The 25,208-nt window shown below is 52.9% G+C and overlaps 1 protein-coding gene and 1 pseudogene across 1 annotated transcript in view; both read right to left on the reverse strand.

Moving 5' to 3' along the window:
• Positions 1–25,208, reverse strand: part of LOC115640732 (zinc finger protein 850-like) — a 35,922-nt gene that overhangs the window by 9,497 nt on the left and 1,217 nt on the right. The window contains exon 2 of the mRNA XM_030543673.1: positions 19,088–19,201. Coding sequence (XP_030399533.1) covers positions 19,088–19,201 — 114 coding nt within the window. The remainder of the gene's footprint in view (positions 1–19,087; positions 19,202–25,208) is intronic.
• On the reverse strand, positions 16,131–19,171 carry LOC115640743 (annotated as a pseudogene).

The following is a 25,208-nucleotide window of genomic DNA, read 5'->3' on the forward strand; positions in this document are numbered from 1 at the left end:
CTGCTCGTGCCCTCTGCCTTGGAGCTACTCCCTGAGATTCCTGCTTGCTGTGCCGGGGAGGAGGGAAGGAAGAAGGGGGCTAATGTCAGGGTGTCTCCCTCCCCCCTGCTCCTGCACCCTGCTTACCCCATCTTCCATAGAGCAGGGGGGACACACCAGGGCTGCAGTCTCAGCAAGCTGATCTAATTAACAAGGCAGTGTACTTAAGGGAAATGCACATATCTCCCTCAATTACTGCTGCCTTGCAGAGCTAGAGAGTTAACCCTTGAGGGCTCAGCCAATTGCTAGTTCATCATTTAGCAGTGAGGGAAATATTTCACCCTTTGACTCCTCCACCTCAACCAAGCTTCACAATCATCATCACTGTGTACCAGTATTGTTTGTTTAAAACTTATACTCTGTGTGTGTGTGTGTGTGTGTGTCTGTGTATATATATATATGTGCAAAATACCCCCTTTGTAAGGCATTGCACTGAGAGCTTGAGTGAATGATTAAAGAGAGAATAAATGTGGGATGATGTCTGGTTGGTACCCCTTCTGCAGTCCCTTCCAAACTATTAATTAGAAGAAAATTAGTACTAAAATGTCCACAGCGTAAGTGACTCCTTTGAAAACCACTGCTTCAGAGGAAGCCTTGATAGACCGGGTGCCTGACAAGAGATGACAATGAAAGAGAGAAATCCTCATCTAGATCGGTGGCTATACCCGCTTTGCTAGCCAATCAGAATAATGCGTGGGGCCAGCATAAATACGGAAGGTTTACGCTTGGGGAATTGAGGCTCACTAGGGAGACGTGAATTAGATAACCTTATACTGCTTCTGTAATTCTTTTCTCAAATAAACTGTTGTGCATAGAGTCTACTGAATCTGACTTGTTGGTTGGTACCGGGAAGCATTCTGCCCAGCTGTGAGCCATTAAAGATCCATTTCAACATTTGGTAGCAGAGGATGGTTACTGTGCCAGTGAATAAGTTAACTGTTTCTCAACTGGTTGGATAAGCTAAAATATTGTCTTAGGATATTAGACTCAGTGGCCAGGGAACCAAGGATTGGATCAGATTGGTTATAGATTATTGGGAGAGAGGGAAATAGACAGGCATCAGGGTTGTATTATCCCTGCTATCTTCAAGTCTATGATGTTCTGCAAGTGCGAGCAAGGTGGGTTTACTCCAGAGGCCAAGGGAGATGCCCTGAACCCTCTGGGTATGCTTAATAAGTATTTGTTAAGACAGGTGTTTAAAAGCTTGGGGTCTGATCCATGTGTGACTGCTGCAGTCTCTACACTGCATAAGAAATGCATAAGAAACAAGAACTTGTTGTCGGGGTATCAACAGGGCTAGTCTCCCAAGAAAGTCCAAACAGCAGCATGAGTCATCTGTGCTATGTCTCAGGCTGTAAATAAGCTCACAGAAAAGCATGATGCCTGTGAATATGAAAAGAAAAATTTGGAACAGGAATTGGAAAACCTAAAATTGCAACATGAAAACAGGAAACAAAATGTGGATAGCTGGATGGAGGCGGGGGTCCCAGGCCGTGGTCAGGGAGCAGTGGGGTTGGATGGGGCAGGGGTCCCAGGGGCTGTCAGGGGGAAGGGGGAGTGGATAGGAGGTGGGAGATCGGGGGGGCTGGGGGAATCAAGGGGCAGGGAGCAGGGCGGGGTTGGATAGGGGGTGAGGGCCGGGCCACGCCTAGCTGGGGAGGTACAGCCTCCTCCAGCCTTCCCTACCTGTCCTTCCATACAATTTTGGTACCTGATGTGGTCCTAAGGCCAAAAAGTTTGCCCGCTCTGCTAGAGAGCCTCCTACCTCTCACTCTGGCCCACGGGTTATTGAATTATTTAGCCAAAGTGCAGCAGCATGATCAGAAGAGATTGAGGGGGATCCTCACATCAGAATATCTGAGACCACGTGGTTAGGGCAGTCACCTGAGATGTGGCAAGTCTCTATTCAAACCCTTCCTCCCCATCAGGCAGAGCAGAGAGTAAAGTAGAACCTGAGTCTCCCATATGCCAGGTGAGTGCCATAACCACTGAACTCAGTGTTATAAAGGAGCCTCTGCCAGCACCTCCTCTGGGTTTTGCCTGAACCCTGATCCAATAGAGGTGCTCAGCACACTCAGCTACAGGATTGGGCCCCTCAGGCATGATAGGCTTTCCACTGCTGCCTCCTTGGAGGATCCTTCTGGGATTTAGGTGTGAGGCAGGTGTCTGGATGCCCAGAATAAGGCAGCAGCAGTGCCCAGGCCCAGAAGCAGAAATTTAGGAACCTTGGGAAATTTTACCATCAAAATGTTGGTGCTGAGTGAGTTTAGGCCCCTGCAGAGTTAGGGGCAGAGGTTTTCTGGATTTCAGTGGCACCTAATTCTGGGAGTCGGTGCTCGAAACCTGGGCTTTAGGCATCTACGTCCCATTGGGGAATCTAGCTCATCACCGCTTCATGCCTCAGTTTCCCACCTGTGAAATAAGGATAACATCACTTATCTTCACTGTAAAATGCTTGAACTCTGCAGATGACAAGTGCTATGTAAGCGCTAGGGGAGATGAGGGTGATGAAGTGGCCATGAGTCTCCACATGTCCGTGACCTGCCATCACAGGGAAAGACAGAAGCTTAGAGGCAGGAAATTGCTTCTCATTTTGACTCTCTGGGCTGGTGTATCCAGGACCAAGAGCAATTCCTGCTGGCTCAGCTGGGGGAACTGGACAGAGAGATTGGGAAGAAATTAAGTGAAAATGCCACCAACTTTTCCAAGCCAATAGCTCACCTCAACAAGCTGATCAGTGAGCTGGAGGGGCAGGGCCAGCCGCCAGCGAGTGAATTTCTGCAGGTGAGACTATTCCCGCCACCCAGATCCCTGCACAGAGACAGGACAGCTCCTGAATCCAGGGCACTGGAGTTCAGCACTCAGAGATCACAGCATAACTCGGTGTTATAACTGTTCTTTGCAGAGTTACAGATGTGCAGATGTTAGAGATGAAAAGCCCCATTTGCTCAGAGAATCCATGGCTTTGGGGCCAGGGCAGGGTCTCCATTTCTGGTGTTTGAAAAATTCCTTCTGATCCCTGTTGATGCCTGGCAGTTACTGTTTCACTGCTTTGCTTGTTTTCCCTAATTCTTTCCATGCAGCCATTACTGTCCCTGAATAGTCTTGTTTCTTAGGCTGCCTCCCCCTTTCCATTCCCAGGACAGGTTGGTTTATCCTCAGACCTCAGGGCAGCCCCCTAGGGATCCACTGCCTGATTCTCAGTCCTGCTCTCAGCTCAGCATTGTCCGTGCAGTCATAGGCTACCACAGGCCTTGAGTTCAGTGGGCCGGACCCAGCCAGCCATTTTTATGCAGAACTCCCCAGTGTGCTGAGAGCTGCATTGATAACACCTGTATCCAGGTGCTCTGCTGTGCTGGGGCCTTTTGCAGGTTGGATTCCGCAACTGCCAGCAGGTGGTTTGCTGAAATCTCATCCCCTGGTGCTGCTGCAAACTCTGATCTCTTCCCTCATTCTGCATTTGCTGGAAGGAGGACAGGGCCAGCCTTAGGATTTATGGTGCCCTAGGCGAGATTATTAAACTGGTGCCCCTGTGCCTGATCTGCTCTTAGCAACACAAACATAAGCTTATAGTATTGGAAAACTTGCCACATTCACATTATTGAAACCAGTTTAACTTAATTAAGCACACTGTAATGCTGATGGACTAGCACTAAAGAAGCAGCATTATAGAAAAAATTCTGATATGACAGAATGATGCAAATAATATATTTTTTTTAATTTATCAAATTTTTATTGGAAATTTATATGAAGAGGTATTGAAACAAAGATTTGTTTTTAATTAAAAGCAATCTTTCTGGCTTTTTTGGCTGCAAAATCAGTAATAATGTCATCATATGACAAAGACAAAGTCATGTCTTGTTCGATCGCAAGAATAGCAAGACCAGTCAAGCATTCCTGACTCATTCATTGTAGAGCGGAGATAGTTTTTAATGAGCTTTAGTTTTGAGAAACTCCGTTCTCCTGATGCTACTGTTACAGGAATTGTCAGTGGCAATGTACACATTAGGATATATGTCAAGAAGTTTGCGGGTATTAATAAACTGTACAATGTCCATCACCGATTTTGCATGTGGCAACATTGATGACAGTGTACTCAATTCTTCGTACAGTTCAAGTCCATTTAAATCAAAAGTATCACCGTGCTTCAGGAGGCTGTCTAGATTCTTGCACTTTGTCATTAGTTGCTCTTGTTTTCCTATTTTGTTGAATTTAGTTATGTCATACAAAAATCCAAACTGTTCATGGTGTACTTGCAAGGTATTAAACCTTTCATCAACAGCAGATACTGCTTTATCCATCACAACATTAAAAAATTCAACCTCAAATTTCTTTTCTGGATCGTCTATGGGCATGATCTGCTGTACAGATTCTTCATAGAGAAGTGTTCCTGGCCTTTTTAACTCATATTAACTATGTATTTACTTTATGAAAGTTGGAGAAAACATTGTGAAAACGTAAAACATTGGCTGCCCAACTTCTGGGCTGGCAAAAGTTATACTGACTCACAGGGAAAAAAAAAAGCAGGAGAATCTTAGTACAACATATGGCCACTCTATACCAGGGGTCGGCAACCTTTCAGAAGTGGTGTGCCAAGTTCACTGTAATTTAAGGTTTCTCGTGCCAGTAATACATTTTAATGTTTGTAGAAGGTTTCTCTCTATGTCTATATTATATAAATAAACTATTGTTATGATCTGAGGTCTTGGCCACCGGTCCTGCTCAGGCCACTGCCAGCTGAGTAAATGAAACCCCAAACCAGCAGCGGACTGGTGGCTGGAACCCTAGACAAGGATCCCAGGCCCTGCTCAGCCCGCTGCTGGTCTGGGGTTCTGACCACCAACTTCTGCCAGCCAGGATCCCGGCCGCCAACCCCCCCTCAGCCCGCTACCAGCCTGGGATTCTGCTCACCCAGGCTGGCAGGAGGCAGAGTGGGGCTGGCGGCTGAGCTCCTGACTGGCAAGGGGCCGGCAGCCGGAACCCCGGAGTAGCAGTAGGCTGAGTGCTGCTGACACCCCAGACTGGCAGCAGACTGAGCCACTCAACCCCCCACCGGCCCTGCTCAGCCCGCCACCAGCCCGCTCAGCCTGCCACCATCCCACTCAGCCCACTGCCGGCTGAATGAATGGAACCCCAGGCTGACAGCAGGTTGAGTGGTTCAACTGGCCTGCTCAGCCCACTGCCAGACTGGGGTTCCTTGGGGGTCCCCAGGCCAGCAGCAGGTGCTGAGTGGGGCCGATGGCTGGTATTCCAGCTGGCAATAGGGCAGCAGCCTGGAACCCCAGAGCAGTGATGGGCTGAGCCGCTCAGCCTGCTGCTGCATACCATCAAAAATCAGCTCACCTGACACCTTTGACACGTGTGCCGTAGGTTGCCGACCCCTGCTTTATACACTAGTAAGGAGATGAGCATATTACAGTTGTTGGAGGGCTCTTATCAGGAGTAACAGGCTATAGGAAAGTCAGTCAACATTTTTTGTTTCTCTGATGAAAACTGACCCACTCCCTGCCTCAAACCAAACCTGTCACTAATAATTGTCAACAACTTAATTTTCTGTTTTTGGCTAAGATATTGATTTTAAAAAATATATTGAAATTGGATTCAGGATTGTTAGCAAGAATTTTTGGCAAACAAAGTTGTTAAATGACAATCTAAATGGCAACACAGTACTGCTTTCATGCTTGGCTCACCCCCCCAGCCTGCTGGTCCAACAGCTGCAGTAGAGGAGGAGATAGATGGAAAACTGCAGGACCCCAAAATCCACCTCTTGGGGTGCAGAGTGGCAACAGCAGCAGGAAACCCTCAGGTCCAATCACACGCCAATGGGCACCGCCACCAGCTCAACAGACCATGGTGAAGTTAGCACAGCATCTGATCTCAGGGACGGGGCACCCATGGAGCCACAGCAGCTCGTCCTGCCCTGTGCAGCTCCCCCCAGATGAGATGGATCGCTGGCAGCTGCCAGCCCGGTGGAGAGGCGCTCCCCAGCTAGGGTGGCCAGATCCAGATGTCCTGATTTTATAGGGCCAGTCCTGATATTTGGGGCTTTGTCTTATATAGGCACCAATTACCCCCACCTAGAGTGACCAGACAGAAAGTGTGTAAAATCAGGACAGGGATGGGGGGGGGGGGGTAAAAGGAGCCTATATAAGAAAAAGACCCCAAAATTGGGACTGTCCCTATAAAATAGGGATATCTGCTCACCATACCCCAATCCCCTATCCTGATTTTTCACACATCTGGCTAACCCCAGCCAAGCCCTGTGTGACATTCCGATCCTGCCTCGCGGCCCAGGAAGTGAGTTACTTTCACTTTCATTCCTCAGCACGCAGCCAGCCAGCCTCCTCTCCCCCCCCCCAACACCTCACTAGCCCAGCCCTGACGGAGGGGAGAGAGGAGAGAGAGAGGGGTGCTCCTGGGGAGGAGAGAGAAAGGAGGGGGATGCTCCGTGGGGTGGAGGGGAGGTGAGCTCCTTTCCCAATCCCTACCCTCTCCCCTTCCCAGAGACCCCAGCAGCCAATCCCATTCCTCAGACTGTGCTGCATTCGGCTCTCTCTAGGACCCAGCAGCCCTGCTTCTACACTGTCTGGGCTGCCTGGAGAGTAGGTGCCCCCAGGGAGAGTGAGGCCCTAGGCGGCTGCCTATTCTGCCTATGCCTAAGGATGGCCCTGAAGGAGGATCTAACTGACCATGCACAGAGCAATCACCCTGTATCCCAGAGAACGACAGCCCCACCCCACTGTGTGACATACTGGTCTGAGCGCTCTTTTCCCTTCTAGGACATCAGAGACACCTCGCCCAGACATGTGGCTCCTTCTCACTCCCCCTCACACTTCTTGAGACTGGGCAGGGCTTGGACACCAGGTGAAAGCCACACATAGTGTGGACAGGAACCACATTTCCGCTACTTTCACTTTGTTCAAGTTAACCTTGCGGTTCTCACTCTGTGAACAAAATGGTGGATTTTTCCCTCATGTGGGAAAGATTAGGAACTTGTTACATCCCTGGGGGATTGGCTGCCTGTGGACACTAGGGATGGAATATGGGCCTTTCCCTGCAACGTTTCTGCTTACCATAGGCACTGACTTGGATTTGTCCCTGGGGGTGCTCCACCCCCGCTTTGCCCTGTTATTTCTGTGGGGGTTTGAGCTCCGGGCCATCCATGGGGTCAGCACCTCTGCTGCTTCCAATCATGGGACCGAGCAGTGATCAGGTATAAACAGTGACTTACAATGAGACTTAGTCACGTCCTGCTGTTAACGGGCAGGTCGGTAAGGCCTAAATTGACAGCAGTGGCCTAATTTTGGGGGTGTCGGTTTAGCTCCTCGAAATACAGGAGTTCAGGGCATGGGTTCCACCTGCATTCGCAGCTGCAGCTGGAGTCAGTGGGCGCTGCGGGTGCCCAGCCCCTTGGAGAACCAGCCCCTAAGCATGTAGGTCAGTACCCAAATTTGGACCCTAAATCAAAAGACATTCTTGACCTTGGACCCAGCCCAACATTGTGCTCTGGCTCCTGGTCCGGCCAGCAGGGCTGTTTGTGCCTCCTCCCCAGCTGCAGGCACAGGGAGCGCTCCTGGGAGGGGCAGGAGGGAGTGGGGTTGGGGCAGGGACAGGCTGGAAGAGGAAGGGGCGGAAAGGGATAGAGGGGTGTGGCCAGGGTGAAGCTGCATCTCTTGCACTCTGCACCCTGACAAAGCCTCTTAAGTTAATCAGCAAGCTGCTGCCAGGAAGTGCCCTCCATCCTGAGCCCTGTCATGTGTTCCCCTTGCTCTATAGAGATGGGGTAAATGGGGGGCAGGAGCAGGGGGGAGGGGGACACCCTGACATTAGCCCCCATCTTCCTTCCTCCCCCACCTCCACAGCAAGCAGGAGTCTCGGGGAGCAGCTCCAAGGCAGAGGGCACGAGCAGCACATGGCAGTGGGAGGGACAGCTGAATGCCCCAGCAATTGATAGCCTGCTGGACAGCTGCTGCACAGGGAACTTATGGGAGTAGGGAGCTGATGTGGGGCTGCCAGTCCACCATGGTTCCAAGCCCCCACAAGCTAGTTGCAACAGGCTGCTCTTCCTGCAAGCAGTGGACAAAGCAGGCAGCTGCCAAAGCGTTAGAAGGGAGCATTGCACAACTTTAAACGAGCATGTTCCCTAATTGATCAGCAACGTAACAACGCAACATTACCTGGGACGATTTTAAGTGAGGAGTTACTGTATTTGCCTTCTGGTTTCTCAGATTTTTAAAATGCGATCTGAGTGCAGCCTAAAGTTTTTCTCTGCAACCAAGAAAGCCAGAAACTTCCTTTGTTTAGGAAAGGAAAGCCAAGAGTCTCACCTCATCACATGCTTCCAGGAGCTGGGGCTTTCACAAACACACCAAATGCAATAAGACTCATTATAAAATCATGAGTGTTGGAAACACCGCACCTTCTTTGCACTGAGCCAGAGCTGCCTTAGTGTACATGAGAATCAGGCCTTTGAAACAGTGATATCAACTTAACCTAGGTTTTGTCTTGTGAATTTCCTGTCACTGGACTTGGAAGGATTGGACGTTTAGTGGTTGATGTCTGTAAATGTTGATTTCACTGTGCACACAAACCAGTAAAAAGATTTACTTTGCATATTTTGACATATGATGTGGAGAATCTCTGTTTAATGAAGCTTTAACTTTTTGAATCTGTCTATACTGTCATTAAATAGTTTTTGTCTGACCCAAATATTGTCTGATCCCGCCCTAAATCTCCCACCACTGTGAACATTTAAATTGACAACAATAGGAATGAGATGCTTAAAACCCAGATTTTTGTGCAACGGTGAAAGTTTAAATCAATAAATATAAAATTGCTTAAAAATAAACATCTGTCAAAATTTTATATTACAAATGAATTCTACCAAGCCTGACTGTCCTGCCTTAGACACACAGCTCCTCCTCCTGCAGGCACATCCTCACATGGGGATGCCTCTGATTGCAGGACCAGAGCTCTAGTGCTACATGTTTCAGTGAATGCTCCAGAGGGAGCCATGGACGCAGAGAACCCCCTGGAAAGTCCCCAGGAGGAAGCTCCACATCCCATTTGTCTGCAGTATTTCACAGAAGCTGTCACTCTGCTGGGCAGGCAGGTCAGCCAGTGCTGGGAGGGATCCGATACAGCCGTGTAGTGAGGCGGTGTGGCTCCCCTCCCCCTCAGGGAGGGTCGAGCCCAGTCAGTCGTCCACGGGGTAGGGCCGCTGAGCGGAAGTCCCGCCCCTCAGAGGGTCAGGCAGCGACCCGGAAGAATAAAAGCCGGGCCCCAGCCTTCAGTTGCAGTTCTGCCACCGGCAGGAGCAGATGTGTCTGCCGACACCCGTAACGGGGACACTGCCCAAGCCAGAGGCCGAGACCAGGAGCTGCCAGAGCTGACTCGCCCCTACTATGACCAGGAGCCGCCAGAGCATTCTCGAGGCCGCTACGACCAGGAGCTGCCACAGCTGCCTTGCCCCTACTACGCCGAGGAACCGCCAGAGCTGCCTCACCCCTACTATGGCCCCGAGGAGCCCCCCAGACCAGGCTTGGCCTGCATTCCCCGAAACATTGCCGGACCTGCCACCCAGCCCGGATTGGGAGGAGCCGATGGTCCTGGACGTCCCTGGAACGGAGGCCCTGGACCAGGCAGGAGTAGAGGGGGAGCTAGGAAGTAGCCTGGTGGCGCCTGACACCAGTCAGGCTGCAGCGCTAACCTTGCCAATGTCAGTGTGTTTCGGTCAGGATCCCCACTGATCACCGGTTGCAGTGACGGCCGCTACCAGGGCCCCGGGCTGGAACGCAGAGGAGCGGATGGGCCTGTGTTCCCCCTGCCACCCGTATCCGGGTGGCAGACTCCCCCTCTCCCCGGCCTAAGGCCAGAGCTGCTTGTACTGAGTTTGGTGCCCCGCCCAAACCAAGGGCTGGGTCCCTTTTGACTTTGCCACTGCTCTGCCCTGCCCCAAAGGGCCAGAGCTGCTTGTTACTGTGTTTGGTGCCCCGCCCGAACCAACGGCTGGGCCCCCTTTGACTTTGCCACTGCTCTGCCCTGCCCCAAAGGGCCAGAGCTGCTTGTTACTGTGTTTGGTGCCCCACCCGAACCAAGGGCTGGGCCCCCTTTGACTTTGCCACTGCTCTGACCTGCCGAAAAGGCCAGAGCTGATTGTAATAGCAGGGGTGACAGCGAGGCCGGTGTGGCTCCCCTCCCCCTCAGGGAGGGTCGAGCCCCGGCGGAACCCATCTACAACTGGTACCTGACCAGGGACCTTCTGAATCCCTTGCCCCTGTGAGAAGGAGCTGGTAGAAGGACGCTAGTGCAGCCGGTGTCCCCAGGACCGGGAACATGGATGTTGAACGGCTGGTCCAGCTGGTGGCGGAGAGCCAGGAACGGCAGCAGGCGACGCAACTGCTGCAGCGGCAACAGCAGGAGGCCGCCCATCTCGAGCAGCAGCAACAGCGAGATGCCGCCCACCTCCAGCAGCAACGACAGCAACATGCCGCTCAGTTGGAGCACCAGCAGCAACTCATCCAGCAACTCGGGGCCCAGCTACAGACACTTCTCGGGCCCGCCGCCCGAGTCCCTGACGGGGCCAAGGGGGAAGACCCCGTGGGTCCCCGGCTGCCGGCGCCCCTGCGCCTGACCAAGATGGGCCCGGGGGATGACCCTGAGGCCTTCTTGGTCACCTTCGAGCGCATGGCCCTGGTCACAGGATGGGCCCGAGCCCAATGGGCCACACTTGTGGCCCGGTATTTAACCGGGCCCGCCCAGCTGACCTACCGCGGGTTGGCCACGGAAGACGCCAAGCACTATGATCGGGTGAAGGCGGCGGTCCTCGACGCCTTGGACATCAGCCCCGAAACCTTCCGACAACGGTTCTGGGGCCAGACCTACCGGACTGGCGCCCGTCCCTGCTTAATTGTACAAGGCCTGAAAGAGGCCTGCCGCCGCTGGCTGCAGCTAGAAACCCGTACAGCGGAGGAAGTGAGCAAGCGGGTGGTCCTAGAACAATTTGTACACATCCTGCCGGCTCGAGGAAGGGCTGGGTACTCCGCCACTGGCCTGCCACCCTGGGGGCAGCAGTCTCCCTGATGGAGGATTTCCTTGCTGCGGAAGCTCCTGTGGAGCCAGCCTTCCGGCCACCTGCCCCAGGGCCCGAGCAAAATCACAGAGGCAGGAGAGGATCCGGCTCGCCTGGGCAGCGGCGGCCGAGCCACGGACCGGCCCCGCGGACCCAGCGCTCTGAGCCTAGCCCGCACGCGGGTTCGGGGACCTCCCCTGTGGGTCTGTCGGAGCCCCGCCAAAGCCGCCGAAGCCTTCAGGCCACCGGTCACCGGCGCGGATACTCGGAAATAGGACCTTGCTTTAGATGTGGGAGGGCCGGCCACTTACAGCGGGACTGTCCTGAGATGGAGTGCGACTTTGGGCAGGTCTGCGCAGGAGAAGGCCGGGCCCGGCGACCCCAGCCCCCCAAGCTCACAGTCCCAGTACTCGTGGGGGACCAAGCCACCACGGCCTTGGTCGACTCAGGCTGTAGTCAAACGTTGGTCCTGGGGCTCCCAATCGATCCTGGTCTGGGGCCCATTCACCTGCAATGCATCCACGGAGATGTTCAGCCCTACCCCAGTGCTCGGGCCCGGCTCACTATCAACAGCCTCACTCGGTCGCTGATCGTCGGCGTGGCCCCTCGACTGGCCTACCCTGTCATCTTGGGACGCGATTGGCTCGCCTTTGACGGGCTCCTTCGGTCTATACCGGCCCTAGCAGCCGAATCCCCGGAACCCCCGGTGGAAACCGAGACGGACACCGAGGAAGCCGGACTAGAAACCCCAGAGGCTGAGGGGTCAATCGAAGGAGCTCCCCCTGCGCCCCGGTTTGACACGGACTTCTGCCGGGACCAGCGGGCCGACCCCACTCTCCGACGGGCCTACAAGCAGCTTGCGGCAATTGATGGGTCCATTATCGACCCCGGTCGGGCTATGCAGTGGCCCCACTTTGAGCTCCACCGGGACTGGCTTTATCGGGTGGAACGGGACCCCCACACACAAAAACCATGGATGCAATTCCTCATGCCATGATGCCATCGGCGGGCGGTAATGAGCTTGGCCCATGATATACCCGCCGCGGGCCACCTGGGATATGAGAAGACCCTGGCCCGAATTCGGGCTCGGTTCTACTGGCCGGGGCTTGACGGAGAGGTAAAGCAATACTGCAACTCCTGCCCGGAGTGTCAGTTGGCCGCCCCAGCCCAGACACCCAAGGCACGCTCGGTCCCCATGCCACTAATTGACACTCCGTTTGAGCCCGTCGTCATAGACTTGGTAGGCCCGCTTCCATGGAGTGCGGCAGGTTTTCAATACGTCCTGGTCCTGGTCAACTATGCCACCCAGTTTCGGGAGGCCATCCCCCTGCGGAGCATCACGACCCGGACCATCGCGGGCGAACTAGTGAAGGTATTTGCCCGCGTGGGATTGCCTAAGGAGATCCTAATGGACCAGGGCACTAATTTTACATCCAGGTTGCTAAACCAAGTCTGCCGACTCCTGGGGGTAAAACAACTGCGGACCTCCGTCTACCACCCCCAAACCGACGGATTGGTAGAGCGGTTCAATCGTACCCTCATGGACATGCTGAGAAGGTTCCCGCCAGACGAACTACGCCATTGGGACCAACTGGTCCCGCTGCTGCTCCTTGCTGTCCGGGACGTACCCCAGGCGTCGACCAAATTCTCCCCCTTTGAGCTCCTGTACGGGCGGAGGCTTCGGGGCCTCCTAGCCCTGATAAAGGAGACGTGGGAGCAGTCGGCCTCCCCGACCCAGGGCTCCTCCAGTACGTCCTCTGGCTATGAGAGCGCCTAACTCAGGCGGGGACCCTAGCACCGGAGAACCTAAAGGCAGCCCGGGAGAGGCAGGAGCGAAGCTATAACCAAGAAGCGCGCGCGCGGGAATTTGGCCCCAGAGACTGAATTCTGTTGCTCCTGCCCTCCAGCGAGTCAAAATTGTTGGCCCGGTGGCAAGGCCCCTACGAGGTACTCTGAAGAGTGGGGCCCGTCAACTATGAGATTTGCCAACCAGGTCGCCGGAAGGAGAAGCACTTATACCACATCAATCTGCTGAAACCGTGGCATGACCGAGAGGGCCTGCTAATCACCCCATGCCCGCCGAAGTTAGAACTAGGTCCGGAAGTAGCCCAGACAGAGGAGGTGACGGAACCCGCGCTGGGGAGCGCCCTGACGGGCGAGCAATGTCAGCAGGCCAAGTGTCTGCTGCGGACCTTCCGACGGACCTTCACGGCACTACCGGGCTGCACGACCGCCACTTGTCACAGGATCCAAACTGAACCAGGGAAGGTCGTGCGGGAGACCGCCCAGCCGATACCGTACCGAATGCGCCAGGCAGTGGAGGAAGAGGTTCAGGCCATGCTGGCCCTGGGGGTCATTGAACCATCCCGGAGCGAGTGGCGCAGCCCGGTGGTCCTGGTACCCAAGCCTGACGGCTCCCGGCGCTTCTGCATAGACTTTCGGAAAGTTAACGCCATACCCGTTTTGATGCCTACCCGATGCCCTGGGTTGACGAGCTGCTCAGCCGCCTCACAGAGGCCCGGTATATCACCACGCTGGACCTCAGCAAGGGGTACTGACAAATCCTGCTTGAGGAGATGACCAAAGAAAAGACCGCCTTTGCCACTCCGTCCGGACTGTACCAGTTCACCAGGATGCCTTTCGGGCTCCATGGGGTCCCCGCGACCTTTCAGCGGCTCATGGATCACCTCTTGCGACCGCACCAGGAGTATGCAGCCGCTTACCTGGATGACGTTGTGATCTACAGCCGCTGCTGGGACGACCACCTGACCCAGGTCGCGGCGGTCCTCCGAACCCTTCGACAGGAGGGGTTGACAGCGAATCCCAAGAAGTGCCGGATAGCCTGGGAAGAGACCACTTACCTCGGCTATACCGTCGGGCAGGGGCAGGTGAAGCCCCTCATGGGGAAAGTACAGGCCCTAGTGGAGTGCCCCACCCCGACAACAAAGCGACAGGTACGGCACTTCCTAGGGCTCGTGGGGTATTATCGGCGGTTTATTCCCCATTTCGCGTCCACCGCAGCCCCCCTGACCGAGCTACTAAAGAAGAACAGCCCTCGAACGGTGCAATGGAACCCCGAGCGTGAGGCAGCCTTCAGAACCCTCCGCAGCTGCTTGTGCCGAGAACTGGTACTGTACAGCCCTTACTTTGACAAGCCCTTCATCCTCCAGACGGATGCGTCTGATAGTCGGCTTAGCGGCCGTCTTGTCTCAAGAGGGGGGACGGAGGTGATCACCCCGTATTTTATATTAGTCGGAAACTGTTCTCCCAAGAGCGGAATTATGCAACGGTTGAAAAGGAGGCCCTCGCGGTCAAGTGGGCCTGCGAGGCCCTTCGATTCTTCCTCTTGGGCGGCCCATTCACCCTCGTTACAGACCACGTCCTCCTTCAATGGCTTATGAGGATGAAAGACAACAATGCCCACATCATGTGCTGGTATTTGGCCTTGCAGCCCTATGCGTTCACCATTCAGCATAGGGCGGGCAAGGACCATGCCAATGCGGATTTCCTTTCCCGCCTCGAGGAGATGGGACAGCCCGGCCCCGACAGACGGGGGCCGGACTTGAGCGGGGGGGTGTGTAGCGAGGCGGTGTGGCTCCACTCCCCCTCAGGGAGGGTCGAGCCTCGTCAGTTGTCCACGGGGGTAGGGCCGCTGAGCAGAAGTTCCGCCCTTCGGAGGGTCAGGCGGCGACCTGGAAGAATAAAAGCCGGGCCCCAGCCTTCAGTTGCAGGTCTGCCACCGGCAGGAGCAGACGTGTCCGCCGACGCCTGCAACGGGGACACTGCCCAAGCCAGAGGCCGAGACCAGGAGCTGCCAGAGCTGCCTCGCCCATACTACGACCAGGAGCCGCCGGAGCATTCTCGAGGCCGCTACGACCAGGAGCTGCCAGAGCTGCCTCGCCCCTACTACGCAGAGGAGCTGCCAGAACTGCCTCGCCCCTACTACGCCGAGGAGCTGCCAGAGCTGCCTTGCCCCTACTACGATCCTGAGGAGCCCCCAGACCAGGCTTGGCCTGCATTCCCCGAAACATTACCGGACCTGCCGCCCAGCCCAGATTGGGAGGAGTCGATGGTCCTGGACATCCCTGGAACGGAGGCCCCGGACCAGGTAGGAGGGGGAGCTAGGAAGTAGCCCGGGGGCACCTAACTCCAGTCAGGCTGCAGAGCTAACCTTGCCAATGTCAGTGTGTTTCGGTCAGGATCCCCACTGACCACCGGTTGCGGTGACGGCTGCTACCAGGGCCCCGGGCTGGAATGCAGAGGAGAGGGTGGGCCTGCGTTCCCCCTGCCACCCGTATCCGGGTGGCAGACTCCCCCTATCTCCGTCCTAAGGCCAGAGCTGATTGTGGTGCCCCGCCCGAACCAAGGGCTGGGCCCCTTTTGACTTTGCCACTGCTCTGCCCTGCCCCAAAGGGCCAGAGCTGCTTGTTACTGTGTTTGGTGCCCCGCCCGAACCAAGGGCTTGGCCCCCTTTGACTTTGCCACTGCTCTGACCTGCCGAAAAGGCCAGAGCTGAGTGTAATAGCAGGGACGACAGCGAGGCCAGTGTGGCTCCCCTCCCCCTCAGGGAGGGTCGAGCCCCGGCGGAACCCGTCTACAAGCCATCTCCTGTCTGCAGAAACTGTGCAATGGAGAAATGTCAGATCCAACAGATAGCTGGGAAACATGGCAGAAATCGCCAATCGGCTGAGTTTCCAGGCAGCAAAAGCAGGAGGAGGGAACGGAGTGTGTGGGGAACACGAGGAGGCCCTGAAACTTCTGTGAAGAGGAGCAAACTTCCATCTGTATGGTTTGCCATCTCTCCCGGGCTCACAGAGCTCACACAGTGGTTCCCACAGAGGAGGCTGCCCAGGAGTACAAGGTAGGGAATTGCTGTCAAGTTTAATGGGTAATAACTTTGGATTTTAATGACAGGCTAATTTCACCGAAAGTTCCCTGGCACAGGCATGACGCATCATTCAGCTCTGTAAACCCTTCATAATATGGGAGATACTGTAACAAAATAACTGATTTGAGAGTGGCAACAGAGGCAAGTCTTTAACGATACCTGATGTGGGAAAATGTCCTCTGAGATTCTGATGGGGATTCCTGAAAATCTTCATCATATAAAGAATTCTACCAATCCCAAAGGATCAGACACATCACCCACCAAGTTAATGATACTTCAGTTCTTCCCCAAATACTGCTTACAGCCATTTCTTGTTAATGAAACTACGATTTATTAAAAGAAGAAAAGACAGTATTGGCTCATTGGCCATTCGACATATAAACACAAATAGACACCTTAGGTCAGTTTCACCACAGAGACGGTGCATTAGAATTGAAAAGTCCTTTTCAGAATCATTTAATCACATTCTAGTCCAATGTCCAAATGTTCAATACCAGGGCAGTGCAGAGGGGACGGGAGATCTCAGTCTTACGACGCAAATGCCCCCTGAATAAAGCTTAAGAGGATTGGAGATAAAAGGATCAGGTCTCAAGAGATTATACACACGTTTTTGCAACCTCTCGACAGCAGGCAGCCCTTGGGTGAACAATAGGTTTTGGAAGTAACCTTCTATTTCGCAACCACCATAGGTAATAAAACTATATGGATTAACAGAAGGTAATTATCCATAAAGCCATTCATAGACAGTTTACCACAAACTTTAAAGAGAGAGATATATACAATGACATTATTACACCCAAGTTTAATCTAAGTATTATTTCCCTCTTGTATGGATTGCTTGATGTTTAACTAAGCTGGACCTCCGTGTGAAACTTTTTCCGCAGTCTAAGCACTTGTGGGGTCTCTCTCCTGTGTGGATTGCCTGATGTACCATAAGATTTGATTTTTGTGTGAAACTTTTCCCACAGTCTAAGCACTTGTGGGGTCTCTCTCCGGTGTGGATTGCCTGATGTGTCATAAGATATGATCTTTGTGTGAAACTTTTCCCACAGTCCAAACATTTATAGGATTTCTCTCCTGTGTGGATTATCTGATGTTTAACAAGGGTTGACATCCATATGAAACTTTTCCCACAGTCTAAGCACTTATGGGGTCTCTCTCCGGTGTGGACTGCTTGATGTTTAACAAGGTCTGATCTCCGTATGAAACTTTTCCCACAGTCTAAGCACTTATGAGGTCTCTCTCCAGTGTGGACTGCCTGATGATTAAGTAGGATTGACCTCTGTATGAAACCTTTCCCACAGTCTAAGCACTTATGGGGTCTCTCTCCGGTGTGGACTGCTTGATGTTTAACAAGGTCTGACCTCTGTATGAAACTTTTCCCACAGATTAGGCACTTATAGGGTCTCTCTCCAGTGTGGATTGCCTGATGTGCCATAAGACTTGATCTTTGTGTGAAACTTTTCCCACAGTCCAAACATTTATGGGATTTCTCTCCTGTGTGGATTATCTGATGTTTAACAAGGGTTGACTTACATATGAAACTTTTCCCACAGTCTAAGCACTTATGAGATCTCTCTCCAGTGTGGACTGTTTGATGTCTAACAAGGTCTGACCTCCATATGAAACTTTTCCCACAGTCTAAGCATTTATGAGGTCTCTTTCCAGTGTGGATTGCCTGATGATTAAGTAGGGTTGACCTCCGTATGAAACTTTTTCCACACTCTAAGCATTTGTGGGTTCTCTCTCCAGTGTGGATTGCCTGATGTGCCATAAGATTTGATTTTTGTGTGAAACTTTTCCCACAGTGCAAACATTTATGGGATTTCTCTCCTGTGTGGATTATCTGATGTTTAACAAGAGTTGACCTCTGTATGAAACTTTTTCCACAGTCTGAGCACTTATGGGGTCTCTCTCCAGTGTGGACTTCATGATGTATAAGAAGGGCTGACCGCCGTATGAAACTTTTCCCACAGTCTAAGCATTTATGAGGTCTCTCTCCAGTGTGGATTGCCTGATGTGTCATAAGATTTGATCTTCGTGTGAAACTTTTCCCACAGTCCAAACATTTATGGGATTTCTCTCCTGTGTGGACTGCCTGATGATCAAGTAGGGTTGACCTCCGTATGAAACTTTTTCCACAGTCTAAGCACTTATGGGGTCTCTTGCCAGTGTGGATTGCCTGATGTGCCGTAAGATTTGATCTTTGTGTGAAATTTTTCCCACAGTCCAAACATTTATGGGATTTCTCTCCTGTGTGGATTGCCTGATGATCAAGTAGGGCTGACCTCCTTATGAAACTTTTTCCACAGTCCAAGCACTTATGGGGTCTCTCTCCTGTGTGGATTCTCTGATGTGAAACAAGGGCTGACCTCAGTATGAAACTTCTTCCACAGATTAAGCACTTATGGGGTCTCTCTCCAGTGTGGATCGCCTGATGTGCAGCAAGGTGTGACTTCTGTATGAAACTTTTTCCACAGTCTAAGCACTTATGGGGTCTCTCTCCAGTGTGGACTGCTTGATGTACAAGAAGGGCTGACCTCCGTATGAAATTTTTCCCACAGATTAAGCACATATGGGGTCTCTCTCCAGTGTGGATCGCCTGATGTGTAACAAGGTGTGACTTCTGTATGAAACTTTTTCCACACTCTAAGCACTTATGGGGTCTTCCCACAGAGGTCCCTTGTGATTCCCCGTGCCCAGGAACTTCCTGCTGTTGATTCCCCTCCTCGTTCTCACTCATTCTCTCGCCACCTGCCGGGAGAGAGACAATCCAGACAGAAGTCATTGTGCTGGGGAGAAATTAAGTGGAATAGCACCGAGGGAAAATCCAACATACTAAAGCTGCACAGACAGAGCAATTGGATTCTGTCTCCACTTATCACCCAAACTTTCACAGAAAAGGAAAGTTGGGAAAGAAACTCCTGCAGGTAACAGGACACATGGAAAGCGATGTCAGTGATACCTGCTGACTGCAGCCCTGCCTTGGGTGAGATGAGGAAGGAACTAAGGGCACTTATTGATACTACATTTTTGGGATTCTAAACTTTTTCCTTCATTCCCCAGATGGTTTGAGTGTCAGTCCTCACCTGTGTGGGCGCCTCTTGGGATCCCTCTTTCCTCACTGGCCTGGAGATCGGGCACCCACGGCTCTTCCCCTCGTTCCAGCTGGGTGATCAGGTCAGGTTTGGGAAGGGGAAATCCTGTGCAGGGTGTGACATCAGACCAGATCAGGATGAGTGGAGGATTGAGAGAGCATCTGTCAGAAAGGACATGCTGTGGGTGGAACCTGTCCCTGTGTTGTGCTGGGGAATGTAAAATCTAAGAGGACGGGAACGTGGTCACTGAGCCCCCTTGGGGGAGGCAGACGTCTGGGGAGATGAGGGGAATTGTGACACACACCCAGCTCCAGTGTTAAACCCCTGCCTATTTCTAAACCTGCGGAGTCCAGAGCCCTCCACATAGCTGAGCTGTTCCCAAGGAGGAGGGAGAAGAGGGATTCTGTGAGCGACTGAGAAACTACGCAGACAGGACAATACATGGCTTCTCCACCTTGCAAGCTAGGGGGGCTGGGTGAGGATGATTTAGTATGTGCCTTAGGTTTTGACACCCTGCTCTCATTGGAGAGTGATGAGGGAAGAACCTGACTGGTGTCAGACATGCAGACCCGCCTCCAGCTTCCAATAACCAAGGGGCCAGGAATCGTTTTGTGACAGTGTACCCCATAAGGCTTTATGGTGGGGTGTTCATAAATGTATGTATGATATAACTGGAATAGGGTTTTGCTACACATGCCATGTAACATATCTGTGTAAAGGTTTTGATCAACTGGTTCTGTTCATCCTAGTTGGGTGCAGGCACCATTTGTGTGTTCAGAGTTATGAACACTGGCTCTATAATTGCTTGACTTCTAAGTAGCCTTAGGGTATGGCTACACTTGAGGTGTGCAGCGCTGGGAGTTACAGCTGTCTTCGTACAGCTGTGTAGGGACAGCGCTGCAGTGTGGCCACATTTGCAGTATTTGCAGTGCTGTTGGGAGTGGTGCATTATGGGCAGCTATCCCAGCATTCAAGTGGCTTTAACATGCTTTTTAAAAGAGGGGGGTGAGGGGGAATGTGGGGGAGAGAGAGAGTGTGTATTTTTGGAGCTGTCAGCTCCCTGCCTTGCAAGTGCTAAGGACTGGAACATACATATCACCAACCTGCAATCATTTTAAAAGTTTCAAGTCCTTCCCCCACCCCTCTCTTATTCACTAAATGCAAATTATGCACTCCTAAATAGCCTTCAGACCACATAAGCAGCTGCTCAACACGGACTCCGCCCTCCCCCTCTGCCGTGTGGCTTCTCTACTCAAGCAAACAGCTGTGAACATTCCAAAGCAATTCCCCTTCCTCTTCTCCAGCAAACAGGAGCTGTGGTTTTTTTTAGATAAGCAGCTCCGGGGAGCCCGGTCTTCTGGTTTGTTGTGAGCAGGCATTCTGGGATACCTCCTAATACCCTGGAGGCCAAATACAGCGCTTTTGGTGGCCATACCTGTGGAGCAGCGCTGCATCACCAGCGCTGCAATCGTTCTACCCCAAGCAGACCAGGTGTACAGCCAGCGCTGCAGCCAGGGAGTTGCAGCGCTGGATGTGCCTTGCAGGTGAGGACAGTTACTGAGGGTATGTCTACACTTACGCTTTTGCAGCGCTGGTAGTTACAGCTGTGTTAGAACAGCTGTATAGGGCCAGCGCTGCAGAGTGGCCACACTTACAGCAACCAGCGCTGCAGTGTGGCCACATTTAACAGTACTTGCAGCGCTGTTGGGAGTGGTGCATTGTGGGCAGCTATCCCACAGAGCACCTCGTCCCATTTCGGCGCTGTGGCTTGTGGGAAGGGGAAGGAAGTGTGATTGTCTTTCCGCTTCCTGTTCCAACGCCCCGTGGTGCTTTAGTACACATTCCGAGCAGTGTGGCAGCATTGTGATTGTACAGCACTTTTTCTGCGATTTTTGTTATAAATGGATCCTGAGCAGCTGACGACCTTATTGATGAATGTTGCCAGCACATCGCGCTTGGCAGTGGAGCTATTCCTTCAGCTGCAAAATTAGAGTGAGAGTGACAGTGACAGTGAGAGTGAGGAGTCAGACGATGATATTGAATCGCCTCACTGTGAAGACAGTAAATTGCTTGTAGCAGTAACAGACGTGCTCAGCTCCGTGGACCGGCGCGTTTGGGCTCGGGAAACCAGCACTCAGTGGTGGGATCAAATCGTCCTGCAATCCTGGGATGACGAGCAGTGGCTGCAGAACTTTCGGATGAGAAAAGCCACTTTCATGGCACTGTGTGCTGAGCTCGCCCCTACCCTGCGGCGCAGGGACACGAGATTGAGAGCTGCCCTGCCAGTGGAGAAGCGGGTGGCTATTGCAATCTGGAAGCTGGCAACTCCAGACTGCTTCAGATCGGTGGCAAACCAGTTTGGAGTGGGAAAGTCTACCACTGGAATGGTGCTGATGCAAGTTTGCACAGCCATTAATCGCACCCTGCTAAGAAGAACCGTGACTCTTGGGAACATGCAGGACATTGTGGATAGCTTTGCAGAAATGGGGTTCCCTAACTGTGGAGGGGCAATAGATGGGACGCATATTCCTATTCTGTCACCACCCCACCTGGCATCAGAGTACGTTAATCGCAAGGGGTATTTCTCTGTGGTTCTGCAAGCGCTTGTGGATCACCGTGGGCATTTCACTGACATTTACTCAGGATGGCCTGGAAAGGTGCACGATGCAGGCATATTTCGGAACAGTGCCCTGTTCAGGAGGCTAAGGGCCGGGACTTTTTTCCCAGACCGCAAGATCACAGTAGGGGACGTCGAAATGCCCACTGTGATCCTTGGAGACCCCGCTTACCCCTTAATGCCATGGCTCATGAAACCGTATACAGGGAAGCTTGACAGGAGCAAGGACCGGTTCAACTACAGGCTGAGCCGGTGCAGAATGACTGTGGAGTGTGCTTTTGGCCATTTGAAAGCTCGCTGGCGCTGTCTTTATGGGAAGCTAGATTTGGTGGAAAGCAGCATCACCGCTGTTATATCCGCATGCTGTACCCTCCATAATATTTGTGAAGGGAAGGGTGAAAGATTCAGTGAGGAATGGACCTCCGAGGTTCGATGCCTGGAGGATGAGTTTGCTCAGCCAGAGAGCAGGGCTAATAGGGAGGCCCAGGAAAGGGCTTCAAGGATTAGGGATGCTTTAAGGGAGCAATTTGATGCTGAGAGCCAACAGTAATGTTTGATGCATTTGATGTGCTTTGCTTTACCTTGGTGTGTAATATTTACCACTTCCAGCAACAATAAAACGTAGTGAAAGAAATAGAAAAAAAAAAACTTTATTCAACATACAGTACATAACAGGCAAGGGGGTAGGGGTGGTGGACTGTACATTTACAGGTTTTAATATGTCCTATTTTGATCAATATTCACTGTCTGCTGCACTTCAGGATTACTATGCTGCAGAATAATGGGGGTGGAGTGAACAGGGTAAGAATTATAGTTATCAGGGCTGGTAGGTGATCTTACAGGTGTTGGGGGCAGCTGGGGATAATACGGAACTGGCTGCTGGAGAAAGTTGTTTTGTGGAAATACTGGGGAACAAGGAAGAGGGCTTTGGGAGGGCTGTAGGCTACCACGGTACATATTTGTCTGCATGACTACAAGAGACTCGAAAGACTCAGTTTGGCGAGACAGGAGGCTTATCATCTGCTTTGTGGTTTTTTTGGCAGACAATTCCTTTCTCCTGCTTTCTGTTTGCCTCCATTCATGTACACTGCTTCTCCATTCATAGGTCTTCTCTCTCCATTCCTCTGTCTTCCTACTTTCTCTGTTGTAGTGGCTCATAACAGATTTGATCAATTCCTCTTTTGATTTTCTAGGATTCCGTCTCAAGTTCTGCAACCTACGTGAGGCCGGTGATCTGGCTGCAGCAGTCAAGGTCACTAGAAAAAAGACAGATAGAAACATGTAATACACAGAGGCTACATTGTTTATTATCACTTGGTGAAGGACTTTTTAGACTTTTGGTAGCATCCTTCTCACATACCTCACATAACACAGAGAGGGCAGGCAAGCTAAGTCATGGCGAGCAATGGGGTGAGTGGTTTTGCCCTGATTTCCCCTTGGGAGTGGGAATTGACCAGTGGGTCACTGGGGTTTATCAGCAATGGGTACAGGAGGTAGCTGGTGTCCTGAAGAGGGGACAGTAGTGAACAGGAAGGTGGTGAGCTAGCTGCTTGGGGGGGGGAGGGAGTTCTTTGGTCCGCGTTCACGCCATCCTGCTGGTGACGGGGGGGAAAGAAACGCGGGGCTGGATGCCTGCTTGGAAGGGGTGTGGGGAACACAGGAGCACACCGCGGGGCTGGATGCCTGCTTGGATGGGGGGGTCGGGGAACATGAGAGCACACCGCGGGGCTGGATGCCCGCTTGGAGGGGGGGACGGGGAACACAGGAGCACACCGCGGGGCTGGATGCCTGCTTGGAAGGGGTGTGGGGAACACAGGAGCACACCGCGGGGCTCGATGCCTGCTTGGAGGGGGAGTGGGGAACACAGGAGCACACCGCGGGGCTGGATGCCTGCTTGGAGGGGGGGTGGGGAACACAGGAGCACACCGCGGTGCTGGATGCCTGCTTGGATGGAGGGGTCGGGGAACATGGGAGCACACCGCGGGGCTGGATGCCTGCTTGGAGGGGGGGACGGGGAACACAGGGGCACACCGCGGGGCTGGATGCCTGCTTGGAGGGAGGGGGGGGAACACAGGAGCACACCGTGGGGCTGCCTACGTGCTGGGAGTGCGGTTGGGAAACACAGGAACACACCGCGGTGCTGGATGCCTGCTTGGATGGGGGGGTCGGGACACAGGAGCGCACCGCATGGCTGCCTACGTGCTGGGAAGGGGGGGGGTTAAAAACAGAGCGCCATGGGCTGGGGAAACGCAAACCTGGCGCCCTGTACTCAATTATCCCTAAACTCTCCACAGGGTTTCCTACTGCCAGATATATCACTGCTGCGTGTTACCTGGGAAGAGAGGGAGGGTCTTCTACAGGAATGTGGATACCGCCCTGGCCCCTATGCAGCTTGCCTGTGTGCAGCCATGGTCCCCCCACCCCTCGCTGCACAGTGGATCAGACGAGTTAGCCTGACCGGGACAGGGGCCACGGTGGCTCTCCCGATCAATTTGAGAAAGCAAATTGCAAACGCTCTTGCAGCAACATTTCAAGAGATTACCGAGGCAGATTACAGAGACGTGATAGAGCAAATCAATGGGCTATTCCACGTTTAGGCATGCATGCAGGCAGCCATAACCAAAATCTTCCTCTCCCAAAACATAGAAATCTACTTACCCCGATCACGATCCTCAGCTTCCTCCTCAACATCAACTTCCAGCTGCTGCGACTGGCTAGCCTCCTCCGGGCTTGAGAAGAGCTCCTGGCTGCATGTGTCCTGGGACTCCGGGGTGTCTCCCTCCATGCCAGTAGCCTCACTGTCTCCGTCCTCTACAAACTCCCTCACTTCTCCCTGCTCTGAACTCTCCATCGTGCTCCTAGGATTTGCAGTGGGGTCACACCCAAGTATGGCATCCAGCTCCTTGTAAAACCGGCAGGTTGTGGGGTCAGCTCCTGAGCGGCGATTTCCCTCACGGGCTTTGCAGTAAGCACTCCTCAGCTCTTTAATTTTTACCCTGCACTGCAAGGCGTCCCGTTCATGGCCCCTTCTCATCAAGGACTGCGATATCTGCCCATACATATCATAATTTCTCCTTCTGGAGCGCAGCTGTGTTTGCACAGCCTCCTCTCCCCAAACACTAATGAGGTCCTGCAGCTCTGCATTGGTCCATGCTGGGGCTCGTTTGGTGCGTGGAGGCATGGTCGCTGAGTGATTGATAGATTAATTGCACTCCACACCTGGCTGAGCAAACAGGATGGTGATTTTTAAAATTCCCGGGGCATTTAAAGCAGGGGTCAGGTGAGCCCAGGGCAGTGGAGTTTGCTTGATTACCAGAGAGGCTTCTTCAGATATGCTGGGATATCTGCTTATGCCACGGAGGTCAACAAAAACGCTGGTGAGTGTCTACACCTGATGACAGCGCTAGATCCTCTACCCCCGAGGCTCGACCAGGTGTACGGCCAGTGCTGCAAACAGGGAGTTGCAGCGCTGGCCGTGCTGTGCAGGTGTGTACA

The sequence above is a fragment of the Gopherus evgoodei genome, unplaced genomic scaffold (assembly GCF_007399415.2).
Source record: "Gopherus evgoodei ecotype Sinaloan lineage unplaced genomic scaffold, rGopEvg1_v1.p scaffold_32_arrow_ctg1, whole genome shotgun sequence".
Taxonomy (NCBI): Eukaryota; Metazoa; Chordata; order Testudines; family Testudinidae; genus Gopherus; species Gopherus evgoodei.